Raw genomic sequence first — 21,958 nt, forward strand, 5'->3', positions numbered from 1 at the left:
GCCCATCGTGACAAATTCACCAGGAATTTATCACGATGGTTTCCAGGGGGAATCGCGTGGAGGTCAACCTGACATGGTACATTGCTAGTAATGGGATCATGAGTCCACATAACTAACAATCGCCATCACCCCTCCACCGTACCGTTATCATCCCCTAAAAAACCTCATCTCAGCGGGGGGAATGCGATTATTAGTCACTAACTAATATGTATGTAATGATATCATTACTAGTATGGTCAGGTTAGGCTTACCCACACATAAGAACTGGTATATTCTATGGACCTAATGAAAGTATTTGCTACCCACTCACTGGCTTAACTGGATCGATCAGAGGTGTAGTTATTTGCAATGTCCATTACAGAAAAGTATAGACTCGTGCAAGGACTGTGCTTGTCAATGAATACGAAACAAATTAAGGAATCAGGTATGAAATAATACAACAGATATAATTTGAATATTGAACCATTTATTAATTAATTTACTACATTAAACCTCAGCAAGCTACTTATAATATAAGAACCATGATTGTATAACGTTGGTCTCTAAAATTAGTTAGACTAAATTTAGATTGAGACAATTCGGAAGCGAGCACAGAATATTCCAAAAGAAGCGTGAGACAGTTTTGGCACCATTTCCATTCATGAAATATAGAAATCAGATTATATTTTGAATTGGAACTGGATTATTAAGTTAAATAAAATTATTATTATCAGTATGAGTATAGTCTAATGCCGTGAGGCGTCTATCGGTGGTACCGGGTTATTCTGCGGCGGTGGTGCTTGACCCTGACTTTGTTGGGGTTGACCCTGACCCTGTACATTCCCTTGGGGTACTCCCTGTCCTTGTACAGGTTGTACTTGAGCTTGGACAGGTGCAGCCGGAGGGGCCTGTCCTTGATTTGTATTTACTGGTTGCGCTTGCTGAGGTGCTTGTTGACCTTGAGGTTGACCTTGGGGTTGACCCTGGTGCTGTTGTTGTACCTGTCCTTGGTATTGCTGCTGGGATTGACCCTGTTGTTGAGGCACCTGTCCTTGGTACTGTTGCTGAGATTGACCCTGTTGTTGAGGTATCTGTCCTTGAGGTTGACCTTGTTGCTGAGGTGGCTGTCCTTGGTATTGCGCCTGAGGTTGACCCTGATGCTGTGGTACTTGTCCTTGGTATTGACCTTGGGGAGGTTGATATTGCTGGTAGCCTTGTTGAGGAACTTGACCGGGGTGCTGTTGGTAACCTTGAGGTATTTGTCCGGGCGCAGGCTGATAACCTAGTAGAAAACAATATTATATTATATGTATAGTAGTGATATAGTACAGTCAACTACATAACTATAGTTAGACGACATAATGGTCAGGTAGTAAAGTCTAAAATCTAACTTGACACTCAATTTATCATATTATTGTATACTAATAAACTCGTTTTAACAGTAGTTTATTGTCAGTTTTTCCCAATTGAAGTAGGTATCCGAGGAATCTGAGGAACATGGTAGGAAAAAAGGAAGGTGGTAGGGATACACTAAAACAAATTAGTAGCAAAAAAAGTCCTATATGCATAAATTATTTTGAACTTCACTAACATGTTCATACTTAGTATTCCAATCAAACTGCTTCCAGTTATAAATTGCGATTTTTTTGTAAAATATTAATACATTTTATACATTTTCTCACACTGGTGTGAATTATTTTTTATATACATTTAATTTATATAAGCAGGTAAGTTAAAGTGTTGAAGGTTGATGATTTCCGTGAATAAATTCTCATCATAATGAAGTATAAAGAAAAATATAATTAGATTATATATTTTACAATAAAACAAACAACATGAATGTTTCATCGTATATATAAAATTCTCGTGTCACAGTTTTCGTTCCCATACTCCTCCGAAACGGCTTGACCGATTCTCATGAAATTTTGTGAGTGTATTGAGTAGGTCTGAGAATCGGCCAACATCTATTTTTCATCCACAATGTTAGGGGTAGTCCACCCCTAATTTTTTTTTATTTTAAGGCAAAACATCGTTTGCCGTGACAGCTAGTTTCAGTATAAAATCATATACAATATAATGTGATGCTGAATACGAAAGGTATTTTAGATCAATTTTTCGTACTTTAATAAAACTACTTCCTTCGTATACTTATCTTTCCTTATATAAATTTGTCTACTGTTTATTCTAATCTTAAACATCGATATGAAAACGCAGCCGCAAACTTGTCTATACTTAAGTTACTATATGTTTTTCGATAATCTATACAATATATATAATATTGTATAAAACCAAACTTAATTTAATAGTCATTCTATTAATTACCCAGTTACTGTATAAATTACTTGAACATGTGTTCATATCACATATGTTACAAATGTGTTGGTATAGGTTGGGAGTAACCCGAATGAAACCTTGAATTAGTGCTAATTGGTGGTTTGTATTCACACACTTAAACTTAAAAATGTAAAGTAATAATAAAATTATTTAAAGGAGCAACACGCAAGTTTCTTACTCGTTCTTCTTGTGATGAGACAGCTTTCCGAATGAGCGGTAGATTAAAAAATGTAATGACTATTCTAAAGTGCTTCAATGTAAGTTTATTTGAATAAATGATTTTCTATTCTATTCTATTCTGACTTTGAGGATGACGCAGCTGGAATCGAGTCATAACGCTAGTTTCAAGGCGTTTGTGGCCCGAATTCCCACCAACATGCTGCCCACCTTCATGAAGGAGGGCAGCATACTGGTGGGAACATGAGTCTGTAAGGTATTTATAATAGTCATTAATAGCTTGTATTGATAAAATAAATAAAATAAATAGGCATATAATGATTAGGAATGAAGAGAATATTTTAAAGAAAGTGTTATATGTGAATGAAAGATAAGGACAGAGGAAGGCCGAGACAGAGATGGATGGACTGTATGAAAGATGATAGAGAAACAGAGGGAATTAATAGCACGATGATTACGAATAGGAATAGAAGAGAAAAACATATTACGCCGATCCCTAGGGATACGGAAGTAGATTATCCACAAATATACTAGTGCAATAATAACCAACCTTGTGGTGCTTGACCTTGAGGATAGTATTGTTGTCCATGATGTGGGGGCTGCTGATACGGCTGCTGTTGATATTGAGGATGCTGCTCGTAGCCCTGATGGTGAGACCCAGGAATTGGGCGACCATGTGCATCAACCTGTCCAAAACAACCATGTTTAAAGGATAATGCCGTCAAATAGTTATACTATACATTTCGTTTAAAGAATGAGCCAATGCCAATTTTTTTTATTTAAGATATGGATGTTATATTTTTTTGTAAATGTATACATAATATACATAGATATATTACGTGTCAATTTACAAAAAAATAAGCCTCTTTTATCAGTTGTCTAGTACATATTATACAAGTTCCGCTTAGCTTTGGATTAGATGGCGCAAAAGACAAAAAAGCACAAGACTAAATAAAACAATCACACTCAATGAATACAAATATTTGTACCAAATGATATTTGAACCCGCAACCATCTGAAGAAAGTGGTGTGGTGGTTTAATCTTATTGTATATTTATATTTGACCCAAATAAATTTGTGCTGGTTGGTAGTTGGGTTCACACGTTTCGACTTGTGAATGTAAACTTACAAGGATTATTTAAAAGAGTAACACACAAGTTTCTTGCTCGTTCTTCTTGTGATGAGACAGCTTTGCGAACGAGCGATAAAAAAATGTTATGACTATTCAAAAGTGCTTAAATTAAGTTTATTTGAATCAAAGATTTTCTATTCTTCTATTCTATTTTAGAGAAAATGTACTCACCGATGCTATGCACCGGCCACCGAGGCCGTCAAATGAAAATAGCACCAACTACTATGAGTATTTAAAAAAATATTACTCACCAATCCGCGTTGTTGCAAATATCTCAACTCTTCGAGCCTCCTTCTTTCGTATTCTTCGTACTCTGCTTGTGTGTAGATTTGATTTTCGTCAATAGACTTCCAGCCTGAAAACATATTATGCACCTAAAATAGCAAACAAGATGACGGTCTAATGGCGACTAGTCGCCTAAAGATCATGTCATCATTTGACGTCCATAGTATCTCTCAAAACTTCAAGCTTTTGATACGATAATGAAACACTCAAGAAGAGATGTTTTTCCTTCTTAAAAGGCCTTCAACGCTAACATACAAGTATACAAAATTAAAGGAAAGGGGAATATTAGACTAGTGGTCCCATTGCTAGCAATATACCAAGTCAGGTACTGGACTAGTGATCCCATTCCTAGCAATATACCAAGTCAGGTTGACCTCCATGCGGTTCCCCCTGGTTCCTGATAAACATTAGCATTTTCCACTATGGGCTAACTGACCTAAACCCCATTCTCATCTTATCCTCTTCCACTGGTGCCCCGCCAACGTAAACCGTGAGCAGGGAGGACCATTAATTGTAATCCAATAAAAAAAAAATAGACAAAATTATGTCATCCACATAAATTCCTTCAGTTTTGGTAACCATAAAAATAAAAAAGTATACCTTCATCCTGATTGAAATCAGCCTTCTGCGTCTCCATCATGAACTCGTTGAAGTCAATGAGACCGTCATGGTTTTTGTCATTCTCCTTGAACACGTGTTCGCGCATGCGCTCCATCTCTTCAGCTCGCTCATGCAGGTCTTTGTTGGGTCCGCCGGGTCCATACAGCTTGTCCAACTCCTTAATGAAGAGGGCCTTTACTTCATCAGCGTCCCATGCACCATTACCATCCACATCTATGATGACAAGAGTTTAATTTATCTGACCTCTATGCAGTTTTATTATATGTAATGTACTTTACATTTACACGTAACATATATATTTTAAATATATTTATATTATATAATAATACTTCTCTGGATAATTCACGTCATCCCAAGCTAAGCAGAACCTGTACTAGAACATAGATTTGTTTATTTAAATACATACATAACATAGAAAACAAATGGACCGACACAATTATACCTACCTATGAATACAAATGCTTGTACCGTGCGAGGAATCGAACCCGCGACCATCGAAAGTAAGCGATGTGCTAAACCGCTAGACTACCGAGGTCGTCATATATACATCAATACAGGTCAATAATATGGAATGAAGATAAGGGGATTAATAATGTGGACTGATAAGCCTATTGCTAATGTACTATGGTAGGTTGACCTCCACGCGGTTCCCCTTGGTAACTATCATGGTAAATTTGCCACAATGGGCTGATCTGATCTGGCCTCATGTTCATTATCTACCACGTTGGCCCGCCTGCGTAAGCCGCTAGTGCAGGCGGGTGCTCTCTTCTCCATTATTGTCCATTACAAAGAAATATATAAAGGTGATAAAATTCATACGCTGATTAAAAAATATGACAAGGTCACAAGGAACTCTAATATGTTAAAAAGAGAATGAATCTTTTATGGAAATTTGATTATAAACAAAGTTACAAACATAAATTTTGGATACTGTTTAGGAAGAATGTGTCATTTCAGATTTTTTTATATAAATTAAAAAGTTTTAATAGTTATCAGAACAAAAGAAACTGTATAAATTAACAATCAAAACTACAAGTAAATGGAATTTTGTAACATAAACAACTTCAGTAGTTTTTTGTTCATGAAATAAAATCCGTGGAGAACACAACAGTAGAGAACAAATAATATAAAATATTAAATACAAAACGTGAGAAAACAGTGCCAAAAAACTGTAATATTATGTTAAAATTGAAGAAAACAAAATGACATCAACTCTGCAAACTGTTTGAGTTAATTCGTGCCATACATATGTGCTTTTCGTGTATCTGTAAATTCATATAACCCACTATATATTCTTGACTGTATATTGGATATCTTTGAAGTACCTGATACATATTTAATGTTCTATGTTATATTAATATACTATTACGTCTCTAAACTAATATAATTTTTCTAAAATAACAGTAGCTTAAGTTACTCCTTATTACATCACCTACCTGCCAATAAAAGTTCAAAAAGTTCAAGTCAAAATCAGTCCAGCCATTTTAGAGATTGGCCGGAACAAACAGACCGACAGACAGACAGACAAAAATTGTAAAAAAATATATTTTGGTGTATGTACCATATTTATATTCATATGCATGTAGTACAAAACGGTTATTTCAATATTACTAACAGGCCCTCCAATTTAATTTATATGTATAGATAATAATACTCCCAACAGTAATGCTTGTAATAATATTTGTATTTATTCAATGATATTATAAATTAATATAGCATTAAGTATACGCTATGACTTTTCTCACCTTAAACTTATGCTTTTATATGCATTATTATAATGATGTTCAAAATCGAGAGCGCTCAATGCTCGCTGTTCAAGTACGAGCAGAATTTCTTACTATTTCATGTCGACTCAAACTACATCCCTATTCGATGGTAAATTTAATTACTCACAAGCTTTATTAATAGGCCTATATGATGCATTTTGATTTGACGTATAAATGAAAAACAAACAACTCTCGTGACAATACATGCTTAAAAAAACACAAGCAAAACGAAAAGCGTCATTATGAGAACTACATGTATAATTGTGAATAATAATGTCATTAATAGTTTCCACGTATGACGCTAGATGGCGTTAGTGAACAATATAAAAGGCGCTGTTAAGATTTTTTGTGTTCAACATGCGATACAGTAAAATCCCAAATAGCGTGCTGACTTCACACAAGATGAAATCTAAATGTTGGTCCGCCTACTTACTATGTCCTATGCTACCTACCTATATGCTTGCACGCTATACACCTTACCATGCATCATGAAAAATATTCTTGGGTTGAAATCTTTTGCTTCCATATTGTCAGCTTTTTTCCACATTTCTAATAACTGTTGCCTTGTGCCAGGATGGTGGAGCTGCCACAGACAATAAAGTTAATAATCATAGATAAACTCACCATGCATCATGAAGAAAACTTTAGGGTCAAATTGTTGATCCATATGATCCTGTTTCTCCCAGACCTCCTCGAGTTGTGGTTTAGAACCGGGGTGGTGGAGCTGTGTTGTATGAAATGCATGATGTTTATTTCTAACTAGTTTATGGTACATAAATATTAAATGAACATATATGTAAATACACATAAATTAATAAAAAAAAGCATGTAAGCGCTTCACTTCAGCGCCTCTTTGGCTAATTCTTTTATTATTGTGTTTAGTGCCATGAAAAGGTTTGCTGGAGAAAAATAATAAATTATTGTTAAGCACTACTTCTCAAAACAAAGCATGGTTATACAAATCTATCTTCGTAAACTATGATTAACGTCGTTGGTAATACATTTAAAAATACTTAAACTTATAACAACCTGTACATGGGGGAAGGTGATTGTTAGTAATGGGAACCCCCATTGCTAGCAATCATTGTACCATCTTAAGTCGACCTCCACGCGGTTCTTCCTGGAAACCATCGTGATAAATTCCTAGTGAATTTGTCACAATCCAACTGACCTGACCTCATGCTCATCTTATTACCCTCCACTGGTGCCCCGCCAGCGCAAACCGTTAGCGCAGGCAGGTGCACCATTCCATTATCATGATGAAAAAAAAAACAACCTGTATATATATACTAATAATAATGTTTTACTGTTTGTTAGTCCTAATAAATGAAAAAAAAGTAGATAATAAGAAAAATCATACAGAGCACTAGAATATTGAATAAAAATTCCTCATAAAAACAAAATATTAACAAGATTGACAGATTGACGTTCAGTTTCTTTTATAATAAATTTTTATTTGTCTCAAACAAAATCTAATACAATTGTTGTCCAAAATATAAATTAATAATTCAAAATTTAAAACTAATGAAGGAGACAAAACGGTCTATAACTCAGTGAGGGCAGTGAGTCCACCCTCTCTGCTATTCTGTTATAGCCTTTATCAGTAAAATAATACAATATGAGATCGACGACGACGATAGCACATTAAGTTAAGTTCTAAACTACAACTAACAAAATTATGTAAACAGATGGACATCATCTGTGCATACAATGAATGGAGGACCTCGACGATATAGTCGTTAAACAGTTTGCCTCACCTTCCGATGGTTACGGGATATACTCTCATATAACATTTGATTTATAACTGTTTACATTAGTCAGAGATGCGTTTGCCTGTTGGTATAACGGTTTATCTCACCGCCTTGCGAAGACTCGAACCAGCGAGCAAGGTTCGAGTCTTCGCGTGATATAAACATTTATATTAATGAGTACAATTGGTATTTTCTATATATATTATGTATATATTTACAACAAAATGTACATCGGTGGTCTAGTGTCCACAGTTCAAGCTCTGCTTAACTTAGAACTAGATGGCGCTGTGTTAATTGTCCTGAGACATTATTATTATTATAGGCAACCGTTTCCATTGACCGCCAGAACCGTCAAATATTTACATAAAAAAGAACAAATCTTTATCAATTTCAATTCTGTACTTTCACAATGAGCTATGGAATAGAAACCGTAACATTATGTAGACTAGATGGCGCTGTGTTAATTGTCCTGAGACATTATTATTATTATAGGCGACCGTTTCCATTGACCGCCAGAACCGTCAAATATTTACATAAAAAAGAACAAATCTTTATCAATTTCAATCCTGTACTTTCACAATGAGCTATGGAATAGAAACCGTAACATTATGCAATTATTTACGCAACGTATGAACTTACCGCATTAGTCATATGAACATAAAGCGATAAAATGTACGTGACTCAGACTATTTGTTTCCATTTTCTAACATAAACATTACTATACTAAAACCAACTATGATTGTTACGTTGCATACATACCGTTCAATAATAAGCGATTACCCGTAACTTATATGTAACTATACTTTACGAATCGAATACCAGCTAATAATGTTAACTTCAAATTTAAATTTACCAAAACTAAATTATGTTCTATAACTTCTATACAATTAAAACTTTAACAAATCTAATTAAATTTAACGACACGGATATTTCATAATTTTTTAAACGAAATCGATTATTCAAGTAAACAATATGTTTACATTTAAACTAAAAAGGTTACTCGAAAAAATAATACAAGTTCTATATTATAGTCTAATTGTAAATTAAGCATAATTGTAAAAATAAGTGTACTTCGTCAATAAACTGACAAGCAGTTTGGCGATAATTGTAAAAATAAATTGTATACGTGTAAATAAATTTTATTGGAAACTTGGATTTATTGGAACTTTTATTGGAAACCATCTATTTTCGAGCTGCTTTATTGTGGAATAAGCTTCCATAATATAGATGCCAAGTACAAAAAAGATATTCCTTCCATTGCTACTTTTAAAAAAGGATCGAAATCTTCCAATAATCTACCAATAATTGAAGCTGTTTCAAAAACAATCATCTTATTAATATTTAATCGCTTAATGTATTTATATATATGCTTAGATCGTTTTATATTTATACATATCTGCTTTAGTATAATTAGTCACTCTATTCTCCCAATTTTGAATTTTAATGACTGTGTATTATTATAAACATGTTCCACTATTATTTGAAATAAAATACGAGCTGAGTTTCTTATCAGTTTTTCTCATCTCGATATAATTTCGAACTGACGATAGATTTGACATATCATAAGAGTCTGTAATATAATACATGAATAAAGATATTTTGAATTTGAATTTGAATTTAGTATAATATCTTTTTTATATATGTATAATATGTAGATTTATTAACCGTTTCTCATTAAATATATTAACTGTACATAGTAATACTTTTTTTGTGTATATAGAACTGTTTTACTACCATTATCCGCTAAATACATCCACTGTCACAGCGTTAGGTAGGCTGGAAGAGGTAAGCCCACCCTTTCTCACATTTTTATATATAAATATGTTGTTTCTTACTATATATATAAGTGCGTAATTTCGATTCAATTTTAATAAACCGGCCGAAATTACATTAAAAAGTACTAATTACTTACAGACAGTGGTTATATATCGATCAAAAATCAAGATTATCATAGGGATTAATTCATTTGTGGATACATTTGTTTAATCAATATTACTTCAATCAACAGCTGTTAATGTATAACAAACGCATAAATATAATTAAATCATACATTTGAGATTTTGTAATATATACAAAATACAAAACAAAAGAAGCCGAAGAAACCCCAAAAAAAAAAAAGTTTCTGTCCGAACTGACACTATAACTGAAATTCGTTTTCGGCTGTCTCTAGTCTCGATCGGAGTCTAATAATTACAGTTACAAATTCTAATTCTCAATATGAATTTTACAAAAATAATTATAATATCTCAGGACAATTCACACAGCGCCATCTAGTCCCAAGCTAAGCAGAGTTTGTGTTTATGGGTACTAGACAACTGATATAAATACATACATACAGTTTTTTTTATAAATAAATATATATTATACATAGAAAACACCCAGACCGATACAAACAATGATACTTATGAATACAAATGTTTGTACCGTGCGAGGAATCGAACCCACGTCCATCGGATAGTAAAGCGGTGTGCTAAACCACTAGACCACCGAGGCTGTCAAAAATAAAGTTAAGCTGATATTAATCCTGCCTAAGTTAATAAAATTCTTGTAGATTTCTAAACCGATTTATTTTCATATCGAAAATAATAGAAATAAAGCTAATCACTGTACTTGTCTCTATGTCATTGTTAGTACACAACTGATAGAAATAAAAATATATAAACATGGAAAACACGCGGAGTGTCACAAACAATCCTTATGAATACAAAAGTTTACATCGTGCGGGTAACGAACCCATGACCATCGGAAGTAAGATGGTGGTGACCACCGAGGCGTTGAAAGAATTCATGATTCTTTCCTTTTTTATTACTGTTACTACATTGATTAATTGCGAACAAATGATATCATACTAGCTGTGCCCGAGGTTGTATCTGTATGAAATTAGCAGCCTATCTGTTATTCTAATGTATAAGCTATATTATTGTAAAGTTTCATCAAAATACGTTCAGTAGTTTTTGCGTGAAAAACTAACAAGCATCCGTGCATCCATTTATCTATCCATACATACTCACAAACTAGTGTTTACAATATTAGTTAAGTTTTGGAAATATTTACCGGCTGATGATGCTTTTTGGCATCTTCTTCTACCTTTACTTTATCCATGTACTCCTTTTTCTGGGATTCATCCATCCCTTCCAGTTTTTGATGTTTCTCAAACTCCTTTTGCATTTCATATTCCTGAAAATTTCACATTTAAACTAAAATGAGAGAGATTTCAATGTTTGTGAAATATTATCATTGCAAACGAACAATAAATCTTCTAGAATAGCAACGCATGAACGGTACACGGATGTGGCGTGATAACGTGATGTCAGTAGTGTTGTTCATGTATATTGCTATCTACCTCTTCTATGTACGTTAGTCCAACTGCTTGTTAGCAGGTTGTCTGTAAGAAATTGCCTATAGCGATAAGATCGCCTTTTATAATTATTTTTTTTTATTTACTGTTTTCTTATTGTATTGTATGTGCACAATAAAGAGTTTTTTTTTTTTTTTTTTCTCAGCTTTTGCTGGTTTTCTCCACACATACGTGCCGAAATCAAGTAAGTGCAGAGTGTGTATATGTGTGTGCGCGTGTGTGAATGTGTGAGTGTGTGTGTACTTATTGTGTGCCTGGTGAGATTGGTGTTATATCATTATATTATTATTATTATTATATTGAATGGTTACTGTTTACCATCAAGTACACCGCTAGCATGTCTGATAAAGCATGCTATTATAAAATTTCTAGAATAATTCATTAAGATCTATGAAATATTGTCCATAATGTAACCTAATCAACCTTTCACACAAGACAGATTTAACATGAACAGAAGTAACAAATGAAATATTAATACTAGATTTAAAGACAAACTTGCAGTCCTCAAGTATCGGTGTGCTACACTGCTAGACCAACAAGACCGTCACAAATTATAAAAGGAAGAACATTTAAATATCGAACCTTAAATTCTTCTTTTCGTTGCTTGTCAGCAGCTTCTAGGTCTGCCGTTGTCTTCTTGATAAGTCTTTTCAAATCTTCAATCTCAAATGTATGTGGATTAGCATGGTCCAAATGGTCGTTGGCCGGAACTTTCCCCATATGTGCATCTAGGTTGTTAGTCAACTCGTATTGCTGTAAGGATATAGTTTAATTATTGTTGGTATTTGACAATTTCAAGGAATTCTAATCTAGCCTATTTCTAATTCGTATAACACAGTTTTGTATAACATTCAAAATGCTAATATTCTAAATAGATCTATCATATGTCACTAAAAAGGTATAAAGTAAGTCAGTCAGTTACAATATTTTATGATATATTATTCTGTTATTCAACTGACTGTATTTTAATATTATGCATACATACTATGTGGTATTAGTGTGTGGTTGTATTCACTTAAAGTATAAAGTTACAATATTAGTTTAAAAGTTCTAGACTTTTTATAAACACAAGTTTCTTGCTTCTATGTCATGTGCTGAGACAGCTTACCAAACCAGTATTAGATTAATAAGAAGCATGACTATTTGAAAGTGTTTAAATTTAAATTTATTACAATCGAGAATTTTTCTATTCTATAAGTAAAATAAATTTACCATTTCGAGTTCATAATCACTATTTCAAACTTCTTCAATGACTGAACGAATCATAACATGATGAAAACATAGATATGATATATATATATATACATATGGAACGGATTTTGTTACGAGAAAAAAAAACTCCAGAACCTACTAATAATTATTTAATTGTTTAAAAAGTAATTTAATTTATTTCCGACTGCTAGAAGCTATATTGTTTTAATATACACAAAACCCATATATAGTATAATACAGACAAAACACTGTAAAGTTATTGAATGTATATAATGGATGAGTAAATAAATTACATACAAAGCTATTGAATATCATGTATTAATAATGATTTACAGCATTTACGTATATTTACCTTCGTTGCCAAATAGCGGAGCCGCTCGAGCTCTCGGCGTTTGATCTCATCCAATTTAGTTCTTATGTTGTGGTTCACAAAGTCCAATTGATCAGCTATTTTGCCAGACTACAATAAATAATATTGTGTTAATGAAAGTCATGCTTCTATTCCATGTAATTTTATTGTTACATGTCAAATTTCGTTCGAACCGAAACTTTAAGACAATTGCTTAGTGATAGAAATCTATACATATAAAATTGGAGTGTCTGTTTGTAATATTGAAATAACCGCTTTTTACTACATGCATATGAATATAAATACGGTGCATACACCAAAATAATATTTTTTACAATTTTTGTTTGTCTGTCTGTAGGTCTGTTTGATCCGGCTAATCTCTGAAATGGCTGGACCGATTTTAATGGGACATTTTTTGGCATGTAGCTGGTGTAATAAGGAGTAATTTAGGCTATTTCTATTTTAGAAAAATAATGTTCAATTTCACGCGAACGAATTCGCGGGAACAGCTAGGTAGATAATAATAATAAGTTTATTGTACAAACAAAACAGTTACAAAATGGACTTAACTAAGTTTCTATATCTAATTCCATATATAATGCATGTAGTTCTTAAAAACTGTCTAAATCAGATGTGCCGTATGCTTGTATGCCACCATAGTAGTATAAAAAAAAACAAGTTAATAAGATAAGACAAACCCACTTAGACGACTTATTGCAAAGTCTATTAGAGTACCATTTAGTATTATAATCTATTTATAATTATTTCTTTATTATTATACTCGTGAAAGGTTGCTGCTTGTAGAGACTTACCTGCTCTGACAACTAGGACTGTTTTATATTGTTACTCAAGTAATTGGATAGTTATTGTTTATTTATTTATATACTTTATTGCACCAGAAAAAAAAATATTTTATTTATATAAATATATATATACAATCATAAGTACAAAGGCGGTCTTGTCGCTAAGCAATCTCTCACAGACACCCTCTAGGTAGACGGTGAAGGTATATGAAAAAGAGTAGGTGGTGCAAATAACAACACAACTAATATATAAATAATACATGCAAATATACATAAATATAAATATACATATATATGTATATACCTACATAGACATACATAAATTTAATAATACACATATCCATTAAAAGTTTGAAGGAAAGAAAGGGATTACAAAAAAAGGAAATATAGAAGTATTTGTTAAAAAAATAGAGAAAAAATAGAGTTATTTGAGAAAAAATAGAGTTATTTGAGTAGTAAAATGAATCAGCCATTATAAATTAGTAAAAATAAATGAATATTTATTTATGTCAACTGGGCTATATGGCAGTATGTATACACACAAAATTCGTAAAAAATTAATTCTGAATATTTATGTAAAAGAACAACACTAAGTTTCTTGCTCGTTATTCTTGTAAAAAATCTTCTTTCCGAATGAGTGGTAGAATCAATAAATATTAAAATATATACAAAAGTACTAATGTTAAGTTTATTTGAATGAACAATATTTCTATGCTATTCATGGACAAGCCAATATGATTAGCATGACCATATGTCGTGGAAAACACAAGTATGACTAAAAAGGGCAGTTAAATAAATGTATCAAATAATATTACGCTTATTAGACAACTGATATATACATATATACATTTTTAAGTAAATACATAATAATGTATATAAAAAGCACTCAGACCGATACAAACAATTATTACTCAGGAATACAAATGTTTGTATTGTGCAAGAAATCGAACCGCGAAAGTTAAGCGCTGACGCCGACAAATTTATGGTGTTCATGCATATATGACAGTTGTCATTTGTCTTAAGATGGCCCTTCAATTCGTTTACCATCTGTTATATACAAAAAAGACAATAAAAAGTTGACTATCAACATTTTAGAATTCTAATAATAAGAAAAGTGCAAAACAAAATATTGGCCATATGATTGTTTTCCAAAGTCCTAGTATAAAAAAAATTGTACTTGAAATATTATAACATTTGTGTACTAACCCTTACGTCTTCTACGTCAGCTTTCTCTAATCTCTCCCTAAAGTCAGGATCACTTTCTAGAGCTTGTACAACTTCCTTTAGGTACCTGTGATATTCCATATACTCCTCCTGCAACATCAAAAACGTAAATAATAATAATAATCTCAGGACAATACACACAGCGCCATCTCGGAGCAAGTTAAGCTAGCTAAAGCTTGTGTTATGGGTTCTAGATAACCAATACAAATATATAGATAGATTTTTTTTGTAAATACATTATATGTTATACAAAAACACCCAGACCGATACAAACAATCATACTCATGAATACAAATATTTATGCGGTGCAAGGAATCGAATCCGCGACCATAAATTTATACCTATATGTTGTTGTCTGTCACAATGTTTATTTAATATTAAAGTTCTGTATACAAAAAATATATAATAAAATTCTTTAGAAAAATATAATATATGAACTATAAAAGTATGTGGCAAGTACGACAGCAACAATATAAATAAAATTAAAGTAATTGTTTGTAATATTAAAATAACCATTGTTTACTACATGCATATGAATATAAATACAGAACATATACCAAAATAACATATTTTTGTTCAATTTTCGTCTGTATGTCTGTCTGTCTGTTTGATTGTTCCGGCTAATCTCTGAAATGACTGGACCGATTTTGTTATTGGCAGGTAGCTGATGTCATAGTAAATGTAGGCTTTTATTTTAGAAAAATAAAGTTAAATTCCACGCGTAGTCGCGAGTACAGCTAGCTATAATATAAATTGAAATAAAGTAGGCCATTGTTCTCCAATTTAAAATAATAATTAAACGCAGGACAGTTCACACAATGCCAAATAGTCTTGAACAAAACAACGCTTCAATTTGTATAATCTAAATAGGCATACACAGTTATTATTTTTGTGTTAGCCAGATTTGAACGCGCGACCGGTGTAAATTAGGATAGTAAACCACTAGGCCAGGAAACATTCATCGTAAAAAGCAAGATTTAATAAAATCATAGTATGTATTAAACATTATACACGAGATCGCGATACAGTTTAAAAATAGCTTTCATAGCGTTTATTGAACTGACAGTATAAAAACTAGATCACAATGACCCTGAACGTTAAATATCAAATGTTAATTGCTTTAAAAGTATACTATTTATTCTTATCTCAGAAACTTGTTTATCATACGTATAAAGAACAGATATTACCAATGTTTTATGATTTTAAACTAGTCTCAATACATCTATACATATATGTAAATAAAATTGGAGTGCCAGTTTGTAATATTAAAATAACCGTTTTTTACTACATGCATATGAATATAAATACGGTACATACATCAATATAATATTTTTTTTTAATTTTTATCTTTTTGTCTATTTGTTCCGGCTAATCTCTGAAATGGCTGAAAATCCGGAAATCCGGAAATCTCTGATTCTGACGGAACTTTTTGGCAGGTGGCTGATGTAATAAGGAGTAACATAGGCTACTTTTATTTTAGAAAAATAAAGATAATTCCACGCGGACGAAGTCGCAGCTAGTAATAAATAAGAAGATTGAAGAAGATGTTTAAACTCAAACTCATTATTCATGTAAGACCATTTCCTTATTTTTTCCCCCTACTATTTCTTATTTCTTTTTGCAGTTGCACTTTTAGCAATTAGTGCAGGATTAACTAGACAACTGTAATTGACTAGCGACCTTAGCTCACCAGTGGAAATTTTTTCATTGTCTCTCACACCTATTAGATTTTAAGAAATGTCTTTATTTATGTATTTACAGACATCTTGTGGAGATATTTTATTTATAGATATCTTGTATAGATATATATATTTATATTTTGGAAATATAATTTCATAATCCTTCAAATTGTTAGAACATTTTGTTTTAGTTAAACAATACCTATAGATGAGTATTATAAAGAAAATGTTGTATTTAATTTAAAGTATGGTTACACTATCACAAACTTATCTGATCCGGTAGGCGAAATTAATGCAAAAACCGCGACAATTTTGCAACTACTCAAAATTCAATAATAGCAACACATTTAGTGGGGTTTTTATAGACGGAATGGTTCTCCCGGAAACCATCATAAGTCCCTGGTGAGTCCCCGCCAGCCTACGGCCTAACAGACTATCTACTATACTATTGGATAGGATGATGAGATATTAGCTAGCAATCAGATTATCAGTTAACATTACTAACAATCCTCTTTCCTACACAGTAACCAGGTAAGGTAAGTTCAGGGAATTCTACAGTATTACAAATAAAATGGTAACAATCAACTGAAACTTAAAAATAAAAGTACTCTTACCAAATTGTCTTTGACTTCACTGTCTTCATTGGATTTGTCTGGGGAAACCGGGGGTGCATAAGAACCATGGAGTATCACCAGAAGAAATATTAATCCGGGTAACAATCTCATTGTGATCTGAAAAAAAGTATAATTAAAGCTAAACAAATCTCTACACTTCCCTAAGATTGAGTAGTAGAGAATATCATATCTTTAAGTCCACCTTATGCAGTATAATTTATAGTAAGAAAGAGATAAATATTTTATTGATTACTAATAATGCAGATATACAGGTGGGAGGATGATATAAGGGCAGTGACGGGATCAACATGGAGAAAGAAAACGTTGGACAGAGGAACCAGGAGTTTTTGGGAGGAGGCCTATGTCATAGGACAAGCTGATGAACTTATCATCACCACAAAGACTATAAATAAATAAAAAATAAATAATATACATATATTCATATACACAAAATAATTATATATCTAACCTATCCATCAGTTTAGAATAACACATAACATTATTACTTGACAACATTGCCGACACTCAGCATACGCCGAGCCACATAGCTGATGTTGTATATAAGCTCTTAATTACAAACATGGTTCACTGATTATCCCTGTATCGGGGGGAAAGGGATTGCTAGTAATGGGAACTAGTAATTCCCATTGCTAGCAATGTACCATGTTAGGTCACCCTCCACACGGTTCCCCCTGGAAACCATTGTGATAAATTCCTAGTGAATTTGTCACGATGGGCTAACTGACCTAACCTTCATACTCATCTTATCATCCTCCACTGGTGCCCCGCCAGCGTAAACCATTAGCGCAGGCGGGTGCAACATTTCATTAGCATCCCCCAAAAAAAAAATATCTCTGTGTCTTCACTCCTTTTTTTATTAAGGGGTTGGAGCTAACTTGGTGCTAAAGACTTGTAGCACTGCAACCTGAATAGATCTATTGTGCTTGCACTTTTAAGAGTAAGCTGCCCAGGCCCATCAAGAACTGTGGGATATTCTTAGGAGAGATGCTTTTTAACTGCTCTGTATAGACTTTACTTTCCAAAAGGAGATAATTTGTTTATGCATGAGTGGGCTACAACCACATAGGATGTGTAGTGATGTTTCTTCTTCCATTATGCATAATCTGCAAATCTGCCTACACCCTTTGATGCAGGAAGATAAAGCAATAAATAAAAGTGTCAAGATCAATTCCTAATTTGTTGGTATGGCACAGTTTAAAGGGTTATGTGGCTGGGTACAGAGGTATAATAGCTTAGTCCTAAGTAATAGAGATGAGTAAGAAGTACCAAGTACCATGAAAAAGTAGGTGATTACACTAATAAAAGTTTACATAATGTCAATAAACTAGTTTTACCTAAGTGCCATTTGATGAAAGTCAGTAAATCGTTTTATGGAAATTGCGTAAGGTTTTACAACAAACTCCCGGAGTCTGTACTCAATTTGCCAGAAAAAAAATTCTAATGGGTCATAAAATATTTTCTTTGTAAACATGCTTATTATAAAATTGAAGAATTTATAAATGATAATAATGTTTTTGTAGAAAATATCTAACTTAAAATTCATAGCCCTGACAATGTTATCTGATTGAACAGAGATTCAGTTTCTATGTTGATTATCGCATGCCTAATCCTTGTTGTTAATTAAATATAAGTAAATCAATATTTATTTAAAAGAGCAACACACAAGTTTCCTGCTTATTCTTCCTGTGATGAATTTGCATTCCGAAAAAGCGGTGAAAAAACTTGACTATTCAAAAGTGCTTATATTAAGTTTATTTAAATAAAGATCATTTCTATTTCATGGAATGGCATGATGTCCATTGTGTGTATAAATACATAGATACGTAGACAACAGGCACTGTTGAACAGTAGTACAATTTTCCCCTCAATTTGCAACAGTGTTGCAGTAGTAGGGGAACACCGTTACTATGGCAATGAAATTACTGACAATTGCATCCTTGTCCTCCGTAATAGATAAAGTACATGATGGGTGTCACATAATGAACTATTGCCTGTGGTGCTATACATATTTATTAGATATATATATATATATCTGACATTTACCATTTAGTGTTGTAAGGTTGTTTTCTATTACACATATATACAGAAACATCTAAAAATAATTTAATATATACAGCTATATAATTTCAACAGAATATCTCATTATTCTTTGTTTTTTGTATATTCAGATAATCTGGCGGCGGAGTCGCGGTAGACTGCTACTAGATCCCGCGACTTATGTATGTCGTTGGATGACTAAAAACTACAATTCTCCCAATTGTAGTTTTTAGTGAGTAGAAGTCCCACATTGCCTATTTGCATCTCCCGCGTCGGGCGTGTCTCTATGAGGATTTTCTCCAAGTAGAAAAAAACAGTTCAGATAATTAGAAACATTGCTTAACAAGATAGGCTTTCAGTAAACACATTCTTACAGATGTCCTATTTTTTTTTTAGAATGCTAGAATACAAAGACTATGACAAATCAACAAATATTCTGAGAACAGTAATATTAACAATATACTTAATTATCTTCGACTTGGACAATTATGATGACAAATTACTAACATTAATTACAGGTTTTCCCCGAAAATAAAAATGAGGAAAATCTAAATAATAATTAAAAAAATATTCCTAATTTTGTAATAATTACTACACAATTTAGATCACAATTAGACATACCCAATATCTTTTTAAAACCACATTATAAGTTTTAAAGGATATTGTATGAAAACCTAGATTTCGCAATGTAGACAGTTAATGAGGAAATAAATCATTATTTGTGTCATAACTCTATTCATTTCTACTCACCCACAAGTTTTCAATAATAATTATTATAAAATAAAAATAAATAAGTTTTACAAAAACCACTACAAGAACACAAACGATAATTTAGTGATAAAAATATCTAAATAAATACACTCGTTTTAAACATACCTACAAGAATAGATTAATTGACGTGTCCTAAAACTAAAGGCGAAAAGAAATGACAGAATTGACAGCTTAATGCAAACAAAGAATGACTAATGACAGAATTTTGGTACTACTCTGTGTGTGAATGACATATGACTGACAGATTAGTTACTGTCAAATGTATGGTCCTTAAGGTGACTAGCCACATTGTCCTGTCCCTGGCGTCGAAGCATCGTATGCCTGCTTCTTAAGTTAACGACGCAAGCATGCCAAGCATGCGTATGAAGAACGAAATTTCAGAGATTTCCCTTAAGATTTCCTGTGACTACTCACCAGTATCGCTCGACGCAAGGCACCACAATACACTTTTCTTCACAAGCAGTCACTAGAAATGTCGGTACCCAATTCTCCTACTGAACATTGCGAAAAACGAACCAGTTTCCTAATTAATTGGTAAACGAGGACCGATAACGCAAATGCTTGCAGTATTTAGTTATTCTCTTAGGACTAACGCGCTTTAGACGCTGGGACTTTAATAATCCATTAGCATACATAATTACAACGTACCTATAATCGGACGAGCTTTTACATTTTGTAGATGTTAATCGCAGTAACAACGCGACTTGCCAATCGGTATTTACTTCAATTCGTATAGAAAATACAAATTTATATTCAGATGCGTGGAATGAGAAACTAGGCGATATAGAAGTGCGGTGCCGCGATTGCATCTGGGAATCTGGGTCATTCTAGGTGCTGTTTGAGGCCGTTTGCATCCTCCCGCATGCAGCCGTTCCCCTGTATCGCCCGGGACGTTCTCGGGTGCAGTGATGTGCAAGATTTAGTGATGCTCCACAAGCTAATTGAATTACTATTTTCGTATCGACATGAACAGGAAGTTATTAATTTAATTTATTCCGGACGGACGACTTGCCGTTCACTAGCCAAAGTTATTGATTTTCCATCTAAGTTAGTTTTAGTGATAGGCGAGATAAATGTGTGGGTGATTTGTGGAAATTGAAGCTAAGGGTTTTCACCATCCATGTAGACCTAAAAATAAGAACATAAGTTTTCTGACTAAATTAGGCATGAAATCTAGATCAAGCAGATTAATTTTCTTCTTTTAATCATTCATGGCTTTGTGCGTACTATGGGATAGCGCCCTACTGCTAGGGATTATAAAAGAGTTTCACTGTATAAATCAGATTCTAAATACGTACAGGCTTAATTATATAGGGATTGTATCCATGAAATTGAGCAACTCTCCAGTTTGAGCCTATAACTATTTTGTTCATTTTTATTCATTGTTTTCAGTCAATTATAATTTCAGTAATTGGAAAATGTAAAAGGAGTCAATTGGTAGCTAAAATTTAGATTTCTACTTAGTTTAATTACCTAGAAACAATGTATAAAATATTGGATAAAATTAAATTAATATTATTATACAAATTGCATGGAATGTGCACGTACACCCATAAGAAGTCTCAATAAAGTTGAATAAACACGGTCTCGATATCAAAATTTTACTGAAAATTACATTAAAAGACTATTTGTTAAACTTTAAATTAAAAAATCTAGAAAACTTGGGGCAAATGTGTCATTATTCTTAACTGTGGTTCTTGAAATGTTATTTAGGGTTACGGTTCCAAAGTTTAAAAGAATAAAATTAATAAAAATTTACCAGAATAAACGAAAAATAGTTAGTTTAACCTAATTTTTAGTTTTTTCTTAAATGGCCATAATTTTCTAATTGCCTGGGATAGATAT

At 32.8% G+C, this 21,958-nt stretch overlaps 1 protein-coding gene across 1 annotated transcript; it reads right to left on the reverse strand.

The window, feature by feature from the left end:
• Positions 1–446: 446 nt before the first annotated feature.
• LOC131848578 (nucleobindin-2) lies at positions 447–20,301 on the reverse strand. Its single transcript, XM_059198495.1, has 11 exons — positions 20,219–20,301; positions 17,285–17,401; positions 14,974–15,081; positions 12,968–13,075; positions 11,986–12,156; positions 11,100–11,222; positions 6,919–7,018; positions 4,508–4,741; positions 3,874–3,977; positions 3,041–3,176; positions 447–1,261 (listed from the first exon to the last, which is right to left on the reverse strand). Exons 2-11 carry the CDS (start codon positions 17,393–17,395, stop codon positions 726–728), a joined length of 1,731 nt encoding a protein of 576 aa, XP_059054478.1. The 5' UTR covers positions 17,396–17,401; positions 20,219–20,301; the 3' UTR covers positions 447–725.
• Between the last annotated feature and the right edge of the window lie 1,657 nt (positions 20,302–21,958).

Source organism: Achroia grisella, unplaced genomic scaffold, assembly GCF_030625045.1.
Source record: "Achroia grisella isolate CSIRO2021 unplaced genomic scaffold, CSIRO_AGI_Agris_v1 utg5633, whole genome shotgun sequence".
In the NCBI taxonomy this organism is placed as follows: Eukaryota; Metazoa; Arthropoda; class Insecta; order Lepidoptera; family Pyralidae; genus Achroia; species Achroia grisella.